Genomic DNA, 21,002 nt, shown 5'->3' with positions numbered 1-21,002 from the left:
ATAGACTTTTAGAACTGGAAAGTATCTGAAGAGATCATTTAGTCCAACCTTCTCATTTTCCAGATGGGGAATCTGAGGCCTAGAGAAGTTAAGTGAGTTGAACAAGGTCACATGGGTACATATGGTAGCAGACCACCCACTGTTGACGCCAGTCTTCCTTTCTGGTTTTGTTGTCATTTGTTTTAACCTCCCCAAATTTTACTTCAGAAGTTTCTAGAACTACCAGGTTGTAGCATGTTTTGATTTCTGAGTCACTTTTTATTCTAACCTTCTCTCTACCCCTATTTGTATTTCTGGCTCTGGGTAAGTGAGTCTGGCAAGCAGCAGCTGTTTCTCTTTTCTTTCTTTTATTTTTGGGATGTTAATTCTATGTGATGTATGTCTTTGCAAATATATACACTGAAAGGTCTTAAAATATTGACACTAGACGTACATGTATCTAATGGTATATTAAACTTTCTATGGCAATTGTGATGTGCGGATGAAGAACAGTTCTTAATATGGACTTTTTACTAATTGAATCTGTTTATATCTCTATATTATCAAGCGTTCAATCAATTATTTTAAGAAAGGACAAAATTAGCTTCATATCATTAATCAAATTTGGGTATGATGATGCTTAGTGAATTTGTTTTGTGCAGGTGTGTGTATTTCATGTTTCTCTGTTCCTCTGTATACCTGTATAGGCTGGTGAGGGTAAGAGGAGGAGATGATGCTTAGTGAATTTGTTTCGTGCGGGTGTGTGTATTTCATGTTTCTCTGTTCCTCTGTATACCTGTATAGGCTGGTGAGGGTAAGAGGAGGAGAGAGGATGATGGGGATAGAGGCATAATACACTTCTTGCCTTTGAGGACCTTAACTGTTCACTGGATACTTGTTTTTAAAAGGGTTACTCTATTTCATCATGTATTCTATTTGACACACAACTCTCCATCATTTGGTGATGAACCTTTACCTGTTGTTAATTTTTATCTGTTAAGGTTTCTTTTGTAAGCTAGAGATAGTGATGTTGAAGAGAGTTAGAGACCTGTATACTTTGCTGATGCTTTGGCAAGTCTCACTTGTCTGGAAGCTTTTCCTGTTAGTCTTGTCTCTTCCTTCACTTTCTGTCAACCCCTTCATTAGAAACTCTTTCAATGCTTCTTCATCTCTCTTGTCTCTTATAAGCCAATATAAGGTGAGGATTTTAAAAAATGATATCTTTTCAGTTGAATTTTAATTTCAAGGAAGTATAAATGGTCAGATTTACCTACTGCTTGTCTCAGTCAAATCCCATTTTCCATTTATGTATCTTCAGTTTTGGTGTGTTGAGGGACTTTTCAACTAACATATCACACAAAAGTTATAAGGAATTGGATGTGTGCACATGCACGTGTGTGTGCACGTATGCACGGTTATTGGAGAAGGTCTTAATTAAAGAAGAGAGTCATCATTCTTACTCTAGCGACCCCTCCTCCAGATCACTTCCGTCACTGCAGGCCCTAGGGTATGTTCTCACATACTCTTCATCCACTTCATCTATCGATACCTGTAGAGATTTTCATAACCTTTTCATGTTTTCACGGTCGCTTTTTGTAGGTTCTATCTTTTATGCCAAATACTGCTCTAGTAGGAAGGCTGATTTTGAGTAGAATTTGTTAATTGCTTTTGTTTTTGAAGCTGTTCTCTATTTTGTATTGTAAGTGGAAGAAGTATGGAGCTGTGTAGGAAAAAGTCTGACTTTGTAACCAGAGGTTCTGGGATTGAGTCCTCACTCTTCTAAATCTTAACTTTCTCATATATAAGTAGGAGATTATATTTTCTATTATTATATGGGTGTGGCTATGAATTAAAAAACATGGAAACTCCTGTGTAAGGTGTGTACATGTGGTAGACATGTAGAAGCTCATTAGTTCTATTTTTCCTCCATTTCTGCCTCTTAACAGTAATATTTGAGAATGAGTTTATGATGGTAGTCTTAAGTAGTACTTGTCAAACCAAATGTGTGAGGTCCTGAAAAAGCAGAATTTTAGAGGACTAAAGCTGCGTGAAACTCAAAATGTTGATTTTTCTGTTATGCTGCCATGAGACCAGCTTCTTAGAGCTTTGTTTCCTAGCCTGTTTCTTGTCCCTCACCTTCTAAGTCCTCTCTTTACATGAGTCTTTATAAAATATTCTGTTACGGATTCTTCACTATTTACCAGACCTCTTCTTTAATCTGTACTAAAGATAGTGTAAAATGTGACTATTTTCTTGGTCAGTCTTCCTCTTACCTATCATGTTTTGCATAGAAGTGAGAATGAAATTATTTAGCAAGGGTACATAAATATGCATATGGCATTACTAAATGATTTTTTTGAGCAAAACTCTATATTTTATGCAAAAAAGGGGAAAAGCTTTGTTTTGAGCAGTAGTATGAAAGTTGATTTATTTCAGGTCTGACCATTTAGAAAATAGTGGATTCTGATTTGCTTATAATTAGTTCAACTTTCATGTGGATTAGGATTTAAAACCATTTAAAGTAGAGGAACCATACAGATATCTTTGGGATTTCTTAAATGTGAAATACATGCCACAATCACGTAATGAAACTCTTAGGGCCAGTTGTGTCTCAGCATTCAGAATTTTTCCCTTTGCAGAAAGATAACATGGAAGCATATACTTATTAATATTACACAGCACCCCTCTGGGGTCTGGAGCAGTCCCTAGCATGAAGTGTTTGACTCTTTACTCTTAAGTGTATTAGTTAAAGAGTGCACACTGTGTCATAAACTCAGATTGGATGCTGCCACAATTGAGCCTGTCATAAGTTTAACAGAAAATGTTAGATGTTTCTGACTTTTGGGATTTCAGAATTAGAGATGAAGGGATTGTACAATGACCTTGACTTGTTTTAAAACGCTAAGTTTTTATTTTAAATAATTAAAAAAAAATCTCATTTGGTTAGTAGCTGTAGTCACCATGATTTTGCTGACCTCAAATTAAAGTAGGGGATCCCTTTCACAGCCTTATTAATGTTTATTAACACACCTATTAACCATGAGTAAACCAGTGCATGATGACAGACATGTCACTACTATTAAAGAGACAAATTTTAGTATGCTCTAAGTAATGTAGAGTTAACATTTTACTACTCTGTATTTATTTTACTTCTTATTCTCATTACTCTGAGACTTTAATTACAACTCATAACCGGAGAGATTTTTGACAAAAATGACCTTTGTTAGAAAGAAAAGTCTGGCTTAAAATTTTTTTAATAAGTGTTGTTTTTGAGTAGATTAGTGTCATTCACTTTTTTATTCTTTGCCCTTATAATTTTACTGTTTTAAAAACTTATCTTTTTAAATAGTAGTTCGAGAAAACGATGTATGCTCAACTCAACTCTGGGGTAAAGACAGTACTGTAACTCATTAGGTGTTTGTACATACTTGGTGAAGTCAAACATACACTCCCTCATGCAGGAGGTTTCAGGGTACACATGCAGCTGGGTGGGAGGTGTGTGCCTGAGCGGCATCACAGGTTTTGTGAGCAAGTAATGGAAGCCATAAGTGCGTAACACCTAACATCAGTTTTCTTAATGGTAAAATGGGGATAATGACACTACCTACTTCATAGGATTGTTAGGATTGAAAGAAGTAGTTAATACAAAACAGCATGATGCCTGGTATAGTATAAAAGTTCAGGAAATGTGTGTTACTATACTTTTTTTTTTTTTTTTTGCCAGTGCAAAAGTTAACTTTAGATCACATTTAAACTTTTCTTTTAGGTGTGCTGAAAGACATTATGATACCGCCAAATTTAACTGCAGAGGTAGGTATTAACTGCCACATGATGTATTTCTGTTATATAACTTAAAACCAATAGACCAAATCTTATTGTCATAACAGTGGTGAATAAGCTCAATTATTAAGTGATGTAAATATTTATTTTAAAGATGGTCTTAGACAATTTGGAAAAATTAGTTTTGCTGTTGTTTTTTAGGGAACAATTACCATATAAACCTGACAGTACTAGTAGTGATACTAAAATGCAGGGTTGACTGTAAGAATTGGGAAAAGTTTCTAGACTAACCATAAAATGAAGAGAGGGTTATATCTACTGTTGGAGGCATTTGGTCTAACAGTACGGGATTATAGGGAGAGCAAAGCAGAGCAACTGAGTAACTCTGAGGAGCCGTGACCTAAAAGGGGCAAAAGCTTATGACAAACGTGGATAAGAGGAGCCTGACAGGTGGGAGCAGGAGCTGCTTTAAATGAGTTCTTCTCCAGGTGTAGTGAATTTTTCTGAGATCCCACAAAAACCTTCCATCTTTGTTTGTGGAACCCCTTGAGCCATGAGAGACCTGCAGAGTGAAGAAGCTTGGCAGATGCTACCATGATAGAAAGAGAGGGTGGAGTCCATGCGCTCCATGTTGATGTGTTTGCCGTGGATCCCTTCTGACAATCTAGAACGGACGTTCAAACAGCTGGTTTGAGAATTCAGAAGCACTAGTGGTGAGAGCCAGTACAGATCCACTAAGAATTTTTCCTTTTTCGTGAATTTAAGCTACTGCTTACTAGGCAAAGCATGTTTTAGTCGTTTATCTAACTTTAAATAGACGTTTAACAGTTTCCTGGCTGTTTTGTGTGCCAGTGGGGAGATGAAGATGGAATGCTGAGGCCCAGGTGAAAGCATCCCAGCGACTCCCTGTAATGATCATTGCTGTCTCCCGGGACCACTCACCTGACACACTGAATCCAGGGCCACATTAGTGATGACGTGACTGAAGATAGAAGGCATACTTCTCACATACTCAGATGACACAGAGGATGATTATGAACATTAGATGTCAGTCAGGATTTGTAAGGGTTTTAATAGAATGGAACTGCTGAGGCAGGGACCAGTAAGAAAAAATTTAATAGTGATATAGTTGTAACTCCAGTTTCTGGGCAACTTAAAAAACACAACAAAACCCCTCTGACTATAAGCAAAGAGAAACTTTGGGTTTTTATAACTCATGTGAAAAGACCTGAAACTTCATTAGATACACTTTACTACAACTGTATACGTTTTTATAAGTAGTTTTTTTTTTCAGCTTCTTTTGTAAATGCCTTTAAAATCATGTGTAGTATACAACACTAACATTTGCAAGACCATCTTTAAATAACATGCTTAGCATTTTTATTATATGAAATATAAAAATCAGTCCTTTCCATTGTTGATTGATTGGTAATTTATACCTTCTCTGGAATATATGTTTTGTGGTGATGTAATATTATAAATATTACGACTCCTTTTGTCAGAAAACGCATTGAGAGCCCTGACAGGAAATCTGCCTACGTGACATTTCATTTTGAGTTTGCCTCTCCCTCTGACATGTTGACTTCTGCTACCTCTCCATAACAAAGTTTCCTCTTTCATTAAGTGGGGAAAATAATGCTCAGCCTCTCTGTCTGGTGGGTAGGTTTAAGAATTGAGACACTATTTTCTATTCAAATATTGGTAAATTATCAGGCAGCAAATTATTTTTCTCTGGAGTTCAGTTTTTAAACATCTATTAAGCTTATATGCAACATTTCTAAAGTTAACCTACTTTAATGAACAATTCAGGAAAGACTTTTTTTATCTAATTCTGAGGTTATCCTTTTACCGCAGTTGCACAGTATCCTTTTGAAGACCATAATCCACCACAGCTAGAACTTATCAAACCCTTTTGTGAAGATCTTGACCAATGGCTAAGTGAAGATGACAATCATGTTGCAGCAATTCACTGTAAAGCTGGAAAGGGACGAACTGGTGTAATGATTTGTGCATATTTATTACATCGGGGCAAATTTTTAAAGGCACAAGAGGCCCTAGATTTCTATGGGGAAGTAAGGACCAGAGATAAAAAGGTAAGTTATATTTAATGTTTTTTTCTTTCTTCTTCCTTGATCTGAGCATTCATTAGAAAACAGTTTTTTAAAAAGATGGTTGATAACCCTTACCTCTTTATTCTAAACATTTAAATCTGTTACTACCATAACTGTCGTATGAGCAAATGACTGAATCTCTCAATTTTTCTGTTCATGCTGGCATTTTCATATCATGCTAGTAAATCTTATCCATTAACTGTATGGCATATTTGGTCTCATAAAATCCTGGCAGAGCATTTAAAGAAGCAGTACGTTGAACAAAAGTAAGCTTGATATTTCTGAACCTTGCTTGAGAGTAAGATGTCTTTGGGTAATAACTTGGATGCCATTCCCTACTAAAGTGTGATCTTTTATAAGTACATGAAAATTATTCTTTGATATGAATATTCACAAATATAGTTATAATTAAGATTAGTCAAAGGTTCTGTTATTCAGAAGGCTAATAAAAATGATGCTGAAAATCAGTGACAAACTGTGTAGTGTGTTTGAGGGGAGAACATAAACTCTTGGGAGAACTTTCATAATAATTTCTAAGAGATTCATTTCTTTGGATGGTAAATGTGACAAAATATGTTTATGTTTCTTACAGAGAGATTTTGTACATTTCTCTGTCTCTGAGAAGGAAAAACCCAAACCGCTCCAGATAGAGGGAGAAACTCACCTAAAGAAAGAACTCTCTTGAGGGAGACGTTACAACTTTATGAAGAAATTTATTCTAGTTTTAATAACATTTACAATCAGGAAGGTTCTCTTCCAGTTTAAGTTGCTTGCCTGCCTGCCTGCCTGCCTGCCTGCCTTCCTTTAATTTTTAGTGTGGGCTTTGAACTCATGACCCTGAGATCAAGATCTGAACTGAGGTCAGGAGTCAGACATTTAACTGACTGAGTCATCCAGGTGCCCCTAAGCTGATTTCTTTTTAATTCAACTTCAAAACAGAAACATGATCACTTCTACCATTTTAGCTGGTGATTGCATTGATTCCTGGCTCCTTTTCTCCTTCCTCATTTCTTGTTTTATTTATCTTTGTGATTTTTAAAAATTACTTCTAAAGATGCCAGAGTGTTGTGTATTGCTGATAGTTTATAAAACTGAATCTTATGTTAGTGCTTGATTTTAGTAAATATTCATTATAGTAGATTGCCTTACATTTCTTTATAAGTTGTGTATGTCCTGGGATGATAGTAGTGGAGTGAATTCTCGAGTGGAGGGCCTCCACGTTTACTTTGGTTCATTTTTTTCATCATCTAGAGGGAAACAGTTGCTTTTACTGATTAAAAAAAAACAACAAAAAAACCAGAAGGTAAATTGTTCTACACTTAAGTGAATAAGTCCAGGGCAGCACAGGGGAAAGAGAATGAATGGGAAGAAAACGATAGAGAAATGGGTCGAATCAAAGTACAGTAGCTGAAGCAGTGGTAGAAGTTTAGAGTAAGCAGGATTGAAGAGCAGTAGACACTGTATGTAGAAAGAAATCAAGTCAAAAGAATCTCAAATAAAAGTAGAGAAGCTGTGTATTATGGAGCCAGAACACTAGATTTAAGCTCATAGCTCTTAAAGGATTTATGTGACATGTGTTCTAAAAATACAGTAAAAGCTATAGTCTCTCACTAAAAATGTACATGATATACATGAACATAAAATTTTGCTTATAGTTTTTAATTACACAGATTTTTTAAATGTGGAAAATGAAAGGAGTCTTCATAAGAATTATGTCCCCTTTTAATTTTTATTTATTTATTTATTTTTAAGATTTTATTTATTTGACAGAGAAATCACAAGTAGGCAGAGAGAGAGCGGGAAGCAGGCTTCCCGCTGAGCAGAGAGCCTGATGTAGAGCTCGATCCCAGGATCCTGAGCTGAAGGCAGAGGCTTAACTTACTGTGCCACCCAGGCGTCCCAGTGTCCCCTTTTTAAGTGGAAAAAGCAGTGGCTATTTGAGGTTAATGAAGAAATCTAAATGGTTACAGATTAATCAGAATTAAACTTTGGTTCTGCCCAATAGGAAGTTTTATGAAAGGGCTGCTAATATTTAGATTATAAATAATATATTAAAATTATGCCATTGTCTTTGACTTGACAACTTTTTTGTCATCTTTGATATCCAATCAGTTTTAACTTTGTTTTTGGTGAAAACAAGTGCTTAAAACGCTATCTCATGAAAGAATGAAAGAGCAAATGAAATCTCTAGATTCTTTTGTCAGATGAAAGTAGGCTTGTATCAAAAAAATAAGAATTCTCTAAGATTCTTCAGAAAAATTCATGTTACATCATTTTCTTTGCCTTGGTTAATGAGATCATTTTTGGCAAGATCCTGGCATAACACTGTGTTAGGAGGTGAAGGATTATGACTTCACATTTTTAGTTTTAAGGTTAAAGAATTAAACTGTGTAAACGAGTTTGTATTTTATCCAGTTGACTGCATTTAAAAGCCTGGCTCTAGAATTTTGCCTTCTGAAACCAGTGAACTTATGGGTAGAAAAGCATTTCATAATTGCCCCCATTTCTTGACAAAACATCTTGAGAAGCCCTTGATTGAATGTCTTGGCTTTCCTGAATTTGGCAGTTTTCATAGCAGTAGATTTTTCATGAAACGTCCTCTTGTACAGGCTGTGATTTGAGGCTTGGCACTGCTAGAGCAGGCTTCTTCCCCATCAATGGCTAGAATTTCTCCCAGAATGGAGCTAGAGTCTTTTACCCTGTGCACAGTGATGAACACAGCAGTGAGTGTCACAGTGATGTGGAAAGCTCTATCTTTACCCAAGCAACAAAGCCAGATGTTTTGCCAGGTGTTAAGGTGTACTATCTGCCTAGAAAATACTGAGATTTCTTTAGGGGAAGGTTTTTTGGGGGGCATTTTGAAAATGTTAATGTTCCCCCAAAGTTTCCAAAGAGGACTTAAAAGTAAGTATTATTCTTTGATTGTGTTACCATGCGTGTACTTGATGAAAACCAGTAGCTGGCTAACCTGAGAAGTCGTCATATACGAAGGGAAGTGGTATTTCCAGTCCTCTCATGACCTGCTTCATAGTCTTAGAAAAAGAGGTCGGTTTTTCTGGGAGTAGACAGATTTGTTTGCTAGAGATACTGCAACAGTCTTAACTTTTCTTTTGCAAGCTACAAACACGTTTGACCATTTCTAAAGTATTTGTCTTCACCACATTGAACTGCAACTTTTTTGTTTGTTTGGCATTACAACCAACAGACTTGTAGAGTGCTTTACTCAGGATTTTGAGTTGGGGGGTAATTAAAGGTTTTTGTAGTAGTCTAACCTTTTCTAACCAAGCTGTGCTCTCATATGTGCTCTCTTTCCCCCTCTTCCGCACACTCACCCACACACATACCTACCCTGTGTGAGAGTTGGCTAAATGCTTATAATCATGAGAACAACCATGTAAGAAGCACTTGGGATAGTCTTTCACATCATATTCAGGGATACAAGTAAAACCCAGGGATGCTTAAACAGTTTAAGTTAGATCCAGGAGAAGTCTTCATAATGAAAAAGTGAAGACATGTTTTAATTTATCATTGGGAAAATACTTTATTCCTTACAATCTGAAAATATTGTCAGTTTTCTTGCTCTGTAAAGGTGAAGAGAGACTTAGTAAACTGGCAAGGCCCAAGAAATAGTGTTGTGAAATAGGGTCAGAGTGAAAAGATAGCAAGAGAAGTGTTATGAAAATGAAGTGCAGTATACTGTAGAACGTGAACATCCCTCCATTATCAGCAGAAATGCTCCAGGCACACAGCTCTCTTCTCTTATGGGTTTGAATCTCCCCCAGGTGGAAAGTAACAGGCTAACAGAGAATGGAGTTCTGTGTGTACTGTTAAGGGTATCCTCAGTAAAATTGTTATGCTTAGCTATTACATTATATCGAGATTCAGAGTTAAATAATTTAGCCAAAATTGATCACTTTTAGCATCTTGGAGTCAAAATAAATCATTGAGATCTGTCGTGCTTAGTTCATGATTAATTAATATACCCAGACCATTTTTGGATGAATTAGTCACAGCTGTGGTCTAAAGCAGTATCCTAAATGTGCTCCTACCTTTACTTCTGTATATATTTAAAAAGGCAAAAAGAAATTTACGAGCAGATGCTGTTGATGAAGCTCTGTTTTACTAACGGTTCCATTTGCATTTTATGTTGAAACAGTGTTAGAAAGCTAGATTAAAGAGATAAAGATTATGGGCATAAGATTATGAGCCTTTTTTGGCAGGAATTTTTCTTACTTTAAAAATGATAAAACGGAGGCCCAGAAAGGTGAAGTGCTTTGATTAAGATGATTCAAACAGTTAATGATAGCATTTAGAGTAAAATTTGAGTCCCCTGAACATTGTTGAATCCTGGAACTGCAAAAGAATTTTGAGGCTGTTCAGAATTAATCTCTACGGGGACAGGCTGTCCCAAAATGGGCCTATTTTGACAAGCCTCCTCAGTTTATACCCTTTTTTACTGATGCTTAGGAATTTGGTGGCCCCTGACCTAAGTACAGATAAAGGCAGCTTGAAGTTGTTAGTCTTATAAATATAATGCTGAAGCCTTCCTTTAAATCTTTGAAATTTAATTGTCTAACAATTTTCAGACATATCAGACGTTTACCTGATGGTTAGGGTGCTAGTGAAATAATCTGTTTTTAGCCTTTAATAAGTACAGTTTCATCATGAGAAGTGAGCTAAGCTGAACATGGTAAAGCTGTTGTCATTCAACTGTGGAATTCTTCCAGGGAAGTAAGTATCTTATAGTAAATATAATTGATTGTCCAGAGTAGTTTTATTCTTGAAACACCTGCTAAAAATTTATCTTCTTGCCAGTATTTCCTTTTAGGTTAAATGTATAGATTTGTATTTTTTAACTGTGAACCATTATTACAGGAGATACATATATTTTGTCAATTTTTCAGCTTATATAGCATTAATTTTATTAAAACTGTCTTTAATGTGACTTTGTCTGTATCCTTAATTTCAGTTGTAGGAAAACATTAAGAAGAAAGTTGTGCCTGTGACATTTTTATGGGAGGATATTGTTTCTTCTGCTCTTTCCTCCTTCCTCCCTCCTCCCCTTTTTCTCCCTCTCTCTCCCCCTACTCGACCCCTCTTTGTTATGGAGAAAGAAGATCCAGTAGGCATGTTTTAGTGAAGAATTTGTGGACTTGGCAGGTACTCTCCTCAAACTAATCTGGCTCAGCGTTGTCATTCCCTCAGCTTCCCTCAGTGGACTTGGTGCAAATTAAATGGCAGAGCAGTGGGTGCCCGCTCCCCCTACAGTGTGCTGTTGTGTTAGTGATGCCTGAATAGTGCTTGAGGCTTTGAGTGTTGCCGAGAATTCAAAGTACAACTGATACCTCCTCTAAAGAAACGTATTTCCCAGAGCAGGATAACTGCTTGATGGAAAGAAGAGTCCTTCTTTTATTCAATAATTGAGAAGAAACCTGTGTTGCACTTCCCTAAGAGTAATTCCTTTGCAGATTTGGTCCTTTTTCTTCATGAGTGAAACAGGCTGTCAGCAGCTCCCTGTCCTGCCCCCCAGGAGAGCCTGGTGCAGGTTAACTCCCAGGGCAGATGCCTGTCTAGTCCTGTGCTTCACACTGTCTGCACTTAACACTTACGTATCAGAATGAGAATTAACTCACAACATTTATTGTAAACTATGAATAAGTGTTAAAGCATCCTACTAATACTGGTAAGTATGTATTTTGGATACATTCCCCAAGTTTCTGAATTCAGAGGCAAATTTTAGTTACATGACAGACCCATCCAGAATTTCTGCTACTCCTCTCTCTTTCTATTGCTTTCCCCTTTCTAGAATGGTGGCAGGTAAAGTACATATTAACTTTTATTTTCTTTGATTACTCTTTTAGGAAAAAAAAATTGAGCCTTTGATTTCTTTTTTTGTTTTGCTTTCAAAGCAATTATTAGAGACAAAATTCATATATATTATGATCTCTGTACATGAGTTCACTAGCTTATTCTAAGTGATCCCATGTAGAGGAAATTTTCTGGTTTCTCTGAGGAATGAATTTTTATGTCCTGATCGTACAGTCAGCTTACTTTTTTCTTGTTACTAAATTTCTCCATATGATAACATAAAAAAATTTTCTAATTTTTCCCTTCAGTTAAACTCTAATTGTTCTCATTTTCAGTAAAAACAAAACAAAAAGAACTCCTAATACAACATTCTTCTTTTTTCTAACATATTAATTCTTTTGGGCTAAACTGTGTTCCTCTAATACATGGTATTTAAGCCTGTCATACAATCTATACATTCATAAAATTATAAGGTTTTTATACCTTGAAGGATTTAGCAATGATTTAGTTAAGACCTGTTCTAATATAAATGATCAAATAAATCTGTAAAGATCAGTCTTTCCTAGGTCATTTCATCTGTCTGTGTAATGTTACTCAAAACTGTCTCCCAACCTCAAATCTAGTATTCTTTCTGCAGTACTGTGTTCTTCTGTCCAAATTATACTTCTGTATTATTTTGATCCCCAAAGTAGAAATAGAAACTTAAAAAAGAAAAGAAGTAGCTATATTATAACATATTAGAAGTCTCTCAATATCTACTCACAGAAGCCCAACTCAAAGAGTGTAAACCCAAGGAGACCTTTATATTGGCTTATATAACCTTAAAAGCTCTGGTCTGGACTTAATAGGTGTCGGTAATCTTTCTCTGTATGTGCTTTCTTTTCAGGCGGTCTCCTTGCAAATAATAGCAAGGTATGACTCCTGGAGACTCTGGTGTTACATCCTGGTTACTTTAGCAACTACAGGAGGAAGAGAGCTACAGTTTGAGTGAATATTCCTAGATTAGGTTCTGATTTACCTGGATTTGGGCATGTACCCATCCTTGAACTGAACATTCTGGCCAGAGGCTTGGGACATGTATCTGATGCTGAAGAATAGATCCCATCCCACCTCCAACTGCAGGGGGAGTGATAGCTTTCCCAAAGGGGAAGGGATGCTGTGCAGAGAGACCTGTGCCCCTTGTCTGCTTCGTACTATTTGGAGAGACCTGTGATTCTTGCAGCACTACCGTTGATACGTTACTCACAAGTAGTTCCATGGAGCTGGAGCTCTGTGATACTCTAAACTTTGTGGAGGCTCTTCATAGTTGGGAAAAATAGCACTCAAACAGGTCACGACTTCTTTCATATCACCTTGTTTGTTTGTGTGCTCTTAGTAAAACCCAGGACATCAGAAGATGAAGTTCTAGGATCAGAGCCAGATTTAGGTTCAGGTCCAGGTTTTGAACAGGATAATCGTGCCCCAGGACTGTTTTCTTACCCTTGAAATAGAGGTGACAGTGTTTGTCTTACAAAGTGTGGTAGTATTAGGGTCATATGTACAATGCCCAGCACTTAGCTTCATAACAAAACTCCTGCCATCTGGCGTCATCGCAATAGTAACCATTCCTAAAGAGCTATATTCCTTCCTTTGTTGAGTTACTTTCCTGTAACAACCTTGTGAGGATTCTGAAACATACATTTTCAAGCTTCAAGAAAACACTGTTATTTTATTTTTTTTTTTTAACACTGTTATTTTAAAACACGACATTATTTCTGAGTCTAAAAGTGCCACTGAAAAGTTTACTGAAGTAGAAGATTACTTTTTTGACTAAGGAATCTAGATTGTGACTTCATCTTAGAGAAGATTGATCTGAAGGTACTGATGCACAGAATATGAGCAAAACATTTCGTAGCTTGTGTTGTGGTATCCAGGTGGGATTCTGGCCTGGAAGTACCATGATAATATCCTAGGTTTGAAAGATGTGTTTAATCTCTACTTCTAAGTTTCTGTTCTTTAAGAGATTAATTATATACAAGAGACTTATGTGAAACAGCTCAGGTTAGAAAAATAAGCGGTTCATTAAAGATACATCGAGCAAATGTAAATTTCAAGAGCAGATGACAGGATATCATTATCAGAGTGCATTTACAACAGAATGTGTAAAACTAGATCAGGAATGTCACTTTATATTAACACAGGGTGCACTCCACCATGAAGAGTTAGCAGGTATGAACTCTTACATGCTAAACGTAACATCAAATACAGTAAGAAAAGCTGAAAGAAATGAAGAAAAAACTGATAGCAAAACAACAATAATAGGAATCTTTAATATACTTGAAGATCAAGAAGGTACAAAATAAGAAGATATATAGATGGATTGAGTAGTATAATAAAAAATGGCCCATAAGATCTGTCTTTTTTCTTTTTTTGTCATCCACACAATAGTTATCAAGATTGATAATTCATTAGGCCAACTACAAAGAAAATCTCATCTCCAGGTAGAAATATATAAACCCCATTCCTTGATTATAATTCAGTACAGCTAGAGAATAATTTTCTTAAATGTATAATTTTGTTTTTTCCCCCCATTTTTAAAGATTTTATTTATTTGTGTGTGAGAGAGAGAGTGTGCAAGAGGGGGAGGAGCAGAAGGAATCTCAAGCAGACTCTGCACTGAGCCTGGAGCCCCACGCGGGGCTGGATCTAATGACCCTGAGATATGACTTGAGTCAAAACCAAGAGTTGGGTGCTTAACTGACTGACTGACTGAGCCACATAGGCACCTCCGGCTAAAGATTTTTTAAAAACGTTTAATCAGATCAACTATTTGGAAATTTAAAACTAGTTACTTAAATAATTTGGGGTCAATGAGGAAATAAAAATATATTTTAGAGATTATTAAGATAATAACCAATAGGAGAGAGGGATTAATAAAGATGAAAATATAAGTTGTGAATTAGCAAAGAGTAAACCTTTTGAACTAATAATTTCAAACACTGTATGAAATTGCCAGTAAGACCAATACATCTCTTTTAAAGTTCTTTTTGAGGAAAAAGAAGGAAAGGGGAAACACAAATTATACGTTAAGTTCGAGAAAGGTGATAGAACTACACTGTGGAGGTAACTAAAAATTATATTTAGGTCCCTGCTAATGAATTTGAATATTTCAGTGGGAAAAAAGCAATTTTCAATGAACATCATTGCTTCAAGGTGAAATCCAAAATCCAAAACAGACCATCCAAGAATGAAAATGTGTAGAAGCCCTCAACATGTGCCTAATCTGAATTCTATTTCAGGTGGTGCTATCAAACCTGGAAGTACTGAATAATTCTTTTACTGAGTTGGTCTAGGTGTTAGAAGATAACGTAAAACTTCCCAGATAACTGCTTGCAGATTAATGTCCTTAATCTGGTAAAGATAGCATACTTTAAAAAGCAGCAAGTATAGCATGGGAGAAAATAAGTACTTTGGTTTGACCAAAAGTAAAAGCACATTCAGGGGAGTTGTGTGAGGTAAGAGTGGAAAAGAGGTTGGGCTGTATTTTTATGTTGTTAATGGATTTATATAATCTGTGATGAGTTTTCTTATTTGGGTAGTCACTGGGAAACCATTTAGCATTTTAAATTGTTAGTGTGATTCATCTGACACTTTTATGAAGTTAATCAAAGAGTAGGTGTAAAAATAGATTGGAGAATAGATCAAGCAGAGGCTGGTATTCATTTGACTATTGCAAAATTGCAGGAGGTGATTGAACTAGAATGACCACAGAAAGCTAGAACTGGTATTTTGAGAGGTATGTCACAAAGTCTGGATTTTGACTCTGAATAGATGTGTAGAAGTCTACTAAGAGTATCCTAAAGGAACTGAACCACTGGTGTGCTTTCCATGTTGTGTGGACAGTGTGTGTGTGTGTCTGTCTGTGTATGTATGTATGTATGTACTGTGTGTAGATGCTGGGTAGTTGGTCTGCTGATCAGTCTTTGCCTGGGCCTTTGCTGTAGTTCTGGGACTTCCTTATTCCTCTTTTATAGCCCTGTGTAGATCACTACTCCCTCTCAGATTGTTTCCTTTACTTTAGCAGGAAGAAGATGGCAGCCATCAGCAATTGACTGTAAACTCTGGAGTTGGAGTACTAGGGTGAAACTTAGTTCCATTACTTACAAGAGATGGGACCTTACCTCATCTATAAAATGGTGTTACTGATAATACCCTCTTCATGAGTACTAAATTATACTTATGAAAGTACTTAGAATAATGCAAAGAACATTGTAACAGTTCAATAAACAGTAGCAGTGGTGGTATTAGAAGAGGTTTTGGGCTTTGAGTGCTGGGGAAAATAGTGAATATCATTAATATAAATAACAGAGGTTGGTCCTGCAAAAATAGGAAAGCTTCAGTTTTTGGATATGTTGTGTTTTAAGTGCTTCTGAAATTTCTGGGTAGAAATGCCCAGCCGACTATTAGAAGTTCTGGACTGGGAGTTGGGAGTAAAGTATTGAGAGACACAGGTTTTAGAGTTAATGTGTAAGATTGATAATTAAACTACTAAGACAGAGAGGATTGACAAAGAGGGGCTCGCTCAGATCAGATTTTCAAGGTAGGCTTACTCTTAGGGAAAGAGGTAAGGTAGTTTTCCCTTACCTATTAAGGTTAGGAGAAAACCTTCAAGAGTGTGTTCTAGGATAGAGGCAGAGAATTTTTTAAATGGCAATGAAAAATAATATAGGATGGGGCTAAGAAAATAGTAGGAAATGACTGGTAGTGACACTTAAGAACTACTGACCATTAAGAAATCAGCCTTATGAAAACAGTTTCCTATGGGGTGAGGAGCAGAGGCTTACCTTTGAGAATTTATATAGGGAAGGAGGGTGACAATTTGAGAAAGATAAAAGATTTGGGGACAGTGTGCATTTTTAGCCCGTGAATTGCTTTGGATAAAGGACAAGAGTTACCTGAGCTGTTTATTAGGAGGAGACAGGTAAAACAAAGACAAATGCCAGAGAGGGAATAATTAATAGAGCACTGACCAAAATGGAACCTAGGTGAACATGCAGAGTCAGTTTTATAAAATACCAGGAGTGAGAAAATTTTAAGATGGGACAAGGGAATTTTGAGAGTGCCACACTGGGTGACCCCAGGGTTCCCAGTAAAGTAGGAGCTACATTCATTGAGGGTGATGTCTGGGACAGGATAGAAAGGTGGGTTGAACAGAATGCTGAAATCAACACTCAGTTTAATAAGTGTGTTTCAGAAGAATGACGTATGGAATGATATTCAGTGTTGTAGGTGAGACTGAGTAAAGGCAGTAGACCTTGGGAGGAACACGACGCATCTTTGCGGGCCCTCCTCTAGGTCTGTGAACATCAGGGAATCGAAGAAGCAATGGTGGTCTTTTTGCGATGATGGCCAGGAATGTGGTATAAAGGCAGCCCTGAAGAATGCCAAGTTTAGCTGAGATTAGAATGTTTAAAAGTTACCTTTGGGAAAAAAAGGTCAAGAATACAAGTAATTTTCTTCACATTTAGAGTAGAAAAAAAAAGAGTCTTTGGTGGTAGAGGGTGGATACTTTGGGGATAAAGTTACAGACCAGTTAACTTAAACTTTCTTGGTTAATGTAAATGAAAATGGAAATATTAAAAACATGTTATTTTTTTAATCTCCAAGAGCTTCGAAGTTCAGCCCTCTTTTCATATATGTCAAATAAATTTTTGAAGATCATTAAAATGTTCATTTCTTAGATTTTAAAAGAGATTTTAGTCTTTATAGTCAAAATGCTATAGGTAAAACATGCACATAAACCATTGTTTTCAGCATATGCATTCAGGAAATAATATATTTGAAGTGTTATAAATTGCATTGTCAATTTATTATGGACGTTGTATTCATTTTATTTGAAAATCTAGATTACAGTATGGTTCATTGTACCATTAATTAAATTTGAGTAAGTGTGCATTGTGGCCATGAGAGATGTGACTAGACAGAAGGACACACTAATGCCCATGGTCGGTACATATTTGAGCCTTTCAACTCAATTATTTCTGCTAATCTGACTGCATTGAATTTGAGCATGCTGCTAGGTAGGAATTGCAAAGTTAAGCTACAGAAGCTGAATTATGCATAATTTGATAGTAAAAGAATTAATTAAGTTAAATTGTGCTTTTCAGTGTTTTTCTTTGAATTGTGTCAGTAATTTTGTTTAGCTCATATTTACACACAAATTATTTGTCCATTCTTGACATCTAGTAGAGTCATACATTCTTCCTCTATACATTTGCCTTGCCCTTTTGGTAAAAGTTATTAACTCACTATATAAAAAGCTGCATTATACATATGCTGCTAATCACTTGCTACTTAAAAAAAATTAAGTCTTTGAAAACCTTTTAATTATTCATACGAGCTTACACCAAGAAGATAAAGAGGAAGAAATCATCTATCATTGCACTGAATCCCAACAAATAACTTGACAGCTTGGTCTTCTTCTACACTCCCATTGACTTAATTTTTTGAATTTAATTTTATTTAGTTTGTAGACTAAATCATAAATTCACATGGTTCAAAAAAGATTCCTTCCTGCCCAACCATCGTCCATCTGCTATTCTCCCCCCACCTTGCTTTGCAGTTCTGTGTCTTATATTGATAAATATGAATGATAAGTTGTTTATTGAAGTAGCATTTAAGTAATGTAATATAGTAAACCATCGTAAGCTTAAACACTTTTTATTAATAATGATTTTTTAACATTAGTTTTTTATAGGAACTTTTCACAGTAATGGTATTTCATTACTGTTTCTTTAAGAAAATACAGAAAACCAAAATTCCAGTTCTTCCAAAATTATACTTCAAATGTAGATGGGATTTCTAAAACGGCTAATTAGGATTTGTGTAACATTTGTAGGTTTAGCATGCTTTTGTGTAACTACACGTAGTGTTTACTCCTCATGAGAATCCTCTGAAGGCAGGGTTGGTATTAATTGTCTTCATTTTCCTGAGGAAACCAATCAGAGTTGGTGTTTTGACCATTAGCTTTCAAATTCTGATCTTTGCACTATAGCCAGAATCTTAAGTCATTTGTCCTTCTTTAAAATGGCTTTTGTCCATTTTTTGGACATTCTGTATATTTTTTATGTACATGTAATGAAATCATGCTAATTTTTTAAAACAAACCTGAGAATACTAGAGTGAATACCTGTTTACCTGTCATTCTGTGTATCTGTCTTTAAATTCATATTAACATACTTTACACTTTATTCAATGGGAAGAAAAGCATTTATGTCCGGAGTGTTTAACAAATGGGGAGATTCAGATGCCAATAATAACCTAAAAATGTTACAGATTCTTTTTTCTCTTGAATATACTTTTAAGTTTTCTGCAAGTCATTTGTAACTGTCAGACGTCTTCATGTTACTATTTGCCTTCTGTTTCTAAGTTAAATGCCTGAATTTTCCTGAAGTTATATATGTCCTAGGAAGGGAGACCTCAGCCCTCATTTATTCAGCAGCATTAATGAATTGCATGGCTGCACACAGTAGATTTTTTCTTTAGATAACTTTTTTAAAAAATAGAACATGAATTATATATATTTAGCATTTGTAATACTTAAATTTTCTCAAACATTATGTATATCCATGGTTTCTTCTACGGAAAGATGTATGTAGCTCAGGGACATCTCTTAAGTCCCTCTGTTAGAGAATTCTTGCATATATTTATCCCAGCCACATATTCCTGTTCTTATTGGGGATCTCAGGGCATCATTTTTTTGCTGCTGCTATTTCTGTCTGTTAAAGGCACTATGCCTTTATGTGTTCTGCTGATTCTGATATACTTTTGCCTAAAAAATAAGTAACCAAGCTTTTGAGGAGTTGTGTGTTCAATAAAAGTCCATAAATTTCCTACGTATCGGGAGCACAGCTGTAGTGCAGGTGCCTTTGACATGTATTTTGGAACTGCAGAGGCCTTATCTTATTGGGTTCATGGGTTGGAGCATTGTGGTGACCATTGAATAAATGAGGGGATTATGATAATTTTAAGGGAGAAAAGTTATTCTGATACTTCCTTTGTACTGATGTTGCTCTGATTTACTCTTGTTGAACTGGATTTAAATAGTAATCATTTAAGGTCAAATATCTAATGTATATATGGTCTTTAGTGGGTACAACCCAGTTACAACCCAGTTACCGTAACAATTTAGTAAAATAACTATAATGGAATTTTTCTTTTGAATTTGGCTTTTCTTTTTCTTTCTTTTTTTTTTTTTTTCTGTCCACCAGGGAGTAACTATTCCCAGTCAGAGGCGCTATGTGTATTATTATAGCTACCTGTTAAAGAATCATCTGGATTATAGACCAGTGGCACTGTTGTTTCACAAGATGATGTTTGAAACTATTCCAATGTTCAGTGGCGGAACTTGCAGTAAGTGCTCTAAACTCTCATCCCTCCATGTACTGGAACACTTTTCTGGACATATCTAGATGTTTACATAGAAATCTAGAAAGAAATTTAGCACACTTAAAATGTACATAGGGGTATATATTTCTGAAGTATCCAAACTAAGTAAGTAGCTCCATTGTTCAACACATTGGGCTAAGGAAGCCAGCAGCAATGGGTTTTAATGTCTTAGAAGCCAAATTGTATTTATGAAAGAAATATTCTTTGCTGCATCTACCAAATGCAACTTAAAGTGTGACCAGATGACTAAAAAACCTATCGTAGTAGAGATCTAGCATCCGAGTAGCAGTGGGATTCATTAGTTCCCTTTGTGGGGGCAGGGGCCACAGTTCCTTCCTATCTTAGGAAGACTAGATTTGGTGGTAATGGTGACAGGGACAATAGAAAGGAAAGGAAAAAATTATAAGACATGGTGACCTGCTGAAATATGTTGAGTGAATAGGGTTGAGTCAGAGTGTGTGGAGCATTAGAGACAACCTGGGTTTAGATCCAAGATCCAGTGACAGTTTTGTTAGCTCTGTCATTGCTAGACTGTGTAACCTCAGGCACACTCTACCTATCTTTATGTTTACTTGTCAATAAAATGAAGACACTTCGAAATCTGAAAATTTCTAGGTACATACTAAACAGAGATCGTGTCAGTGATGTCTGCCTCCCATTGATTTCTCTTAACCCTAGCCTCTGTGAGCCTCCCTCAGTCATCCTGATCCTGGTCTGCTGCTCTGCCAGTCTTGGCTGGAGTTCTTAGCTAGACTGATAGGAGCCTTAACACTGAATACCCAGACCCAAGCAGTTAGTCAAGAGAGAATGCATGGGTGGAAGTATTATCCAGCCCTGTAAAAGATCAGACTATTGCTGCTTTTTTCTGTAACTGCCTTGGCAGTGATCAGTCATGTT

At 36.1% G+C, this 21,002-nt stretch overlaps 1 protein-coding gene across 2 annotated transcripts in view; it reads left to right on the top strand.

The window, feature by feature from the left end:
- PTEN (phosphatase and tensin homolog) overlaps positions 1-21,002 on the top strand; it is an 89,798-nt gene that overhangs the window by 55,439 nt on the left and 13,357 nt on the right. For both annotated transcript variants that reach the window (XM_046026155.1, XM_046026156.1), the window contains exons 3-5: positions 3,746-3,789; positions 5,614-5,852; positions 19,928-20,069. In XM_046026155.1, the coding sequence (XP_045882111.1) occupies positions 3,746-3,789; positions 5,614-5,852; positions 19,928-20,069 (425 nt within the window). The remainder of the gene's footprint in view (positions 1-3,745; positions 3,790-5,613; positions 5,853-19,927; positions 20,070-21,002) is intronic.

The sequence above is a fragment of the Meles meles genome, chromosome 13 (genome assembly GCF_922984935.1).
Source record: "Meles meles chromosome 13, mMelMel3.1 paternal haplotype, whole genome shotgun sequence".
NCBI lineage: Eukaryota > Metazoa > Chordata > Mammalia > Carnivora > Mustelidae > Meles > Meles meles.
The sequence above is the reverse complement of the archived record's forward strand: the minus strand, read 5'-3'. Positions and strand labels throughout refer to the sequence as shown.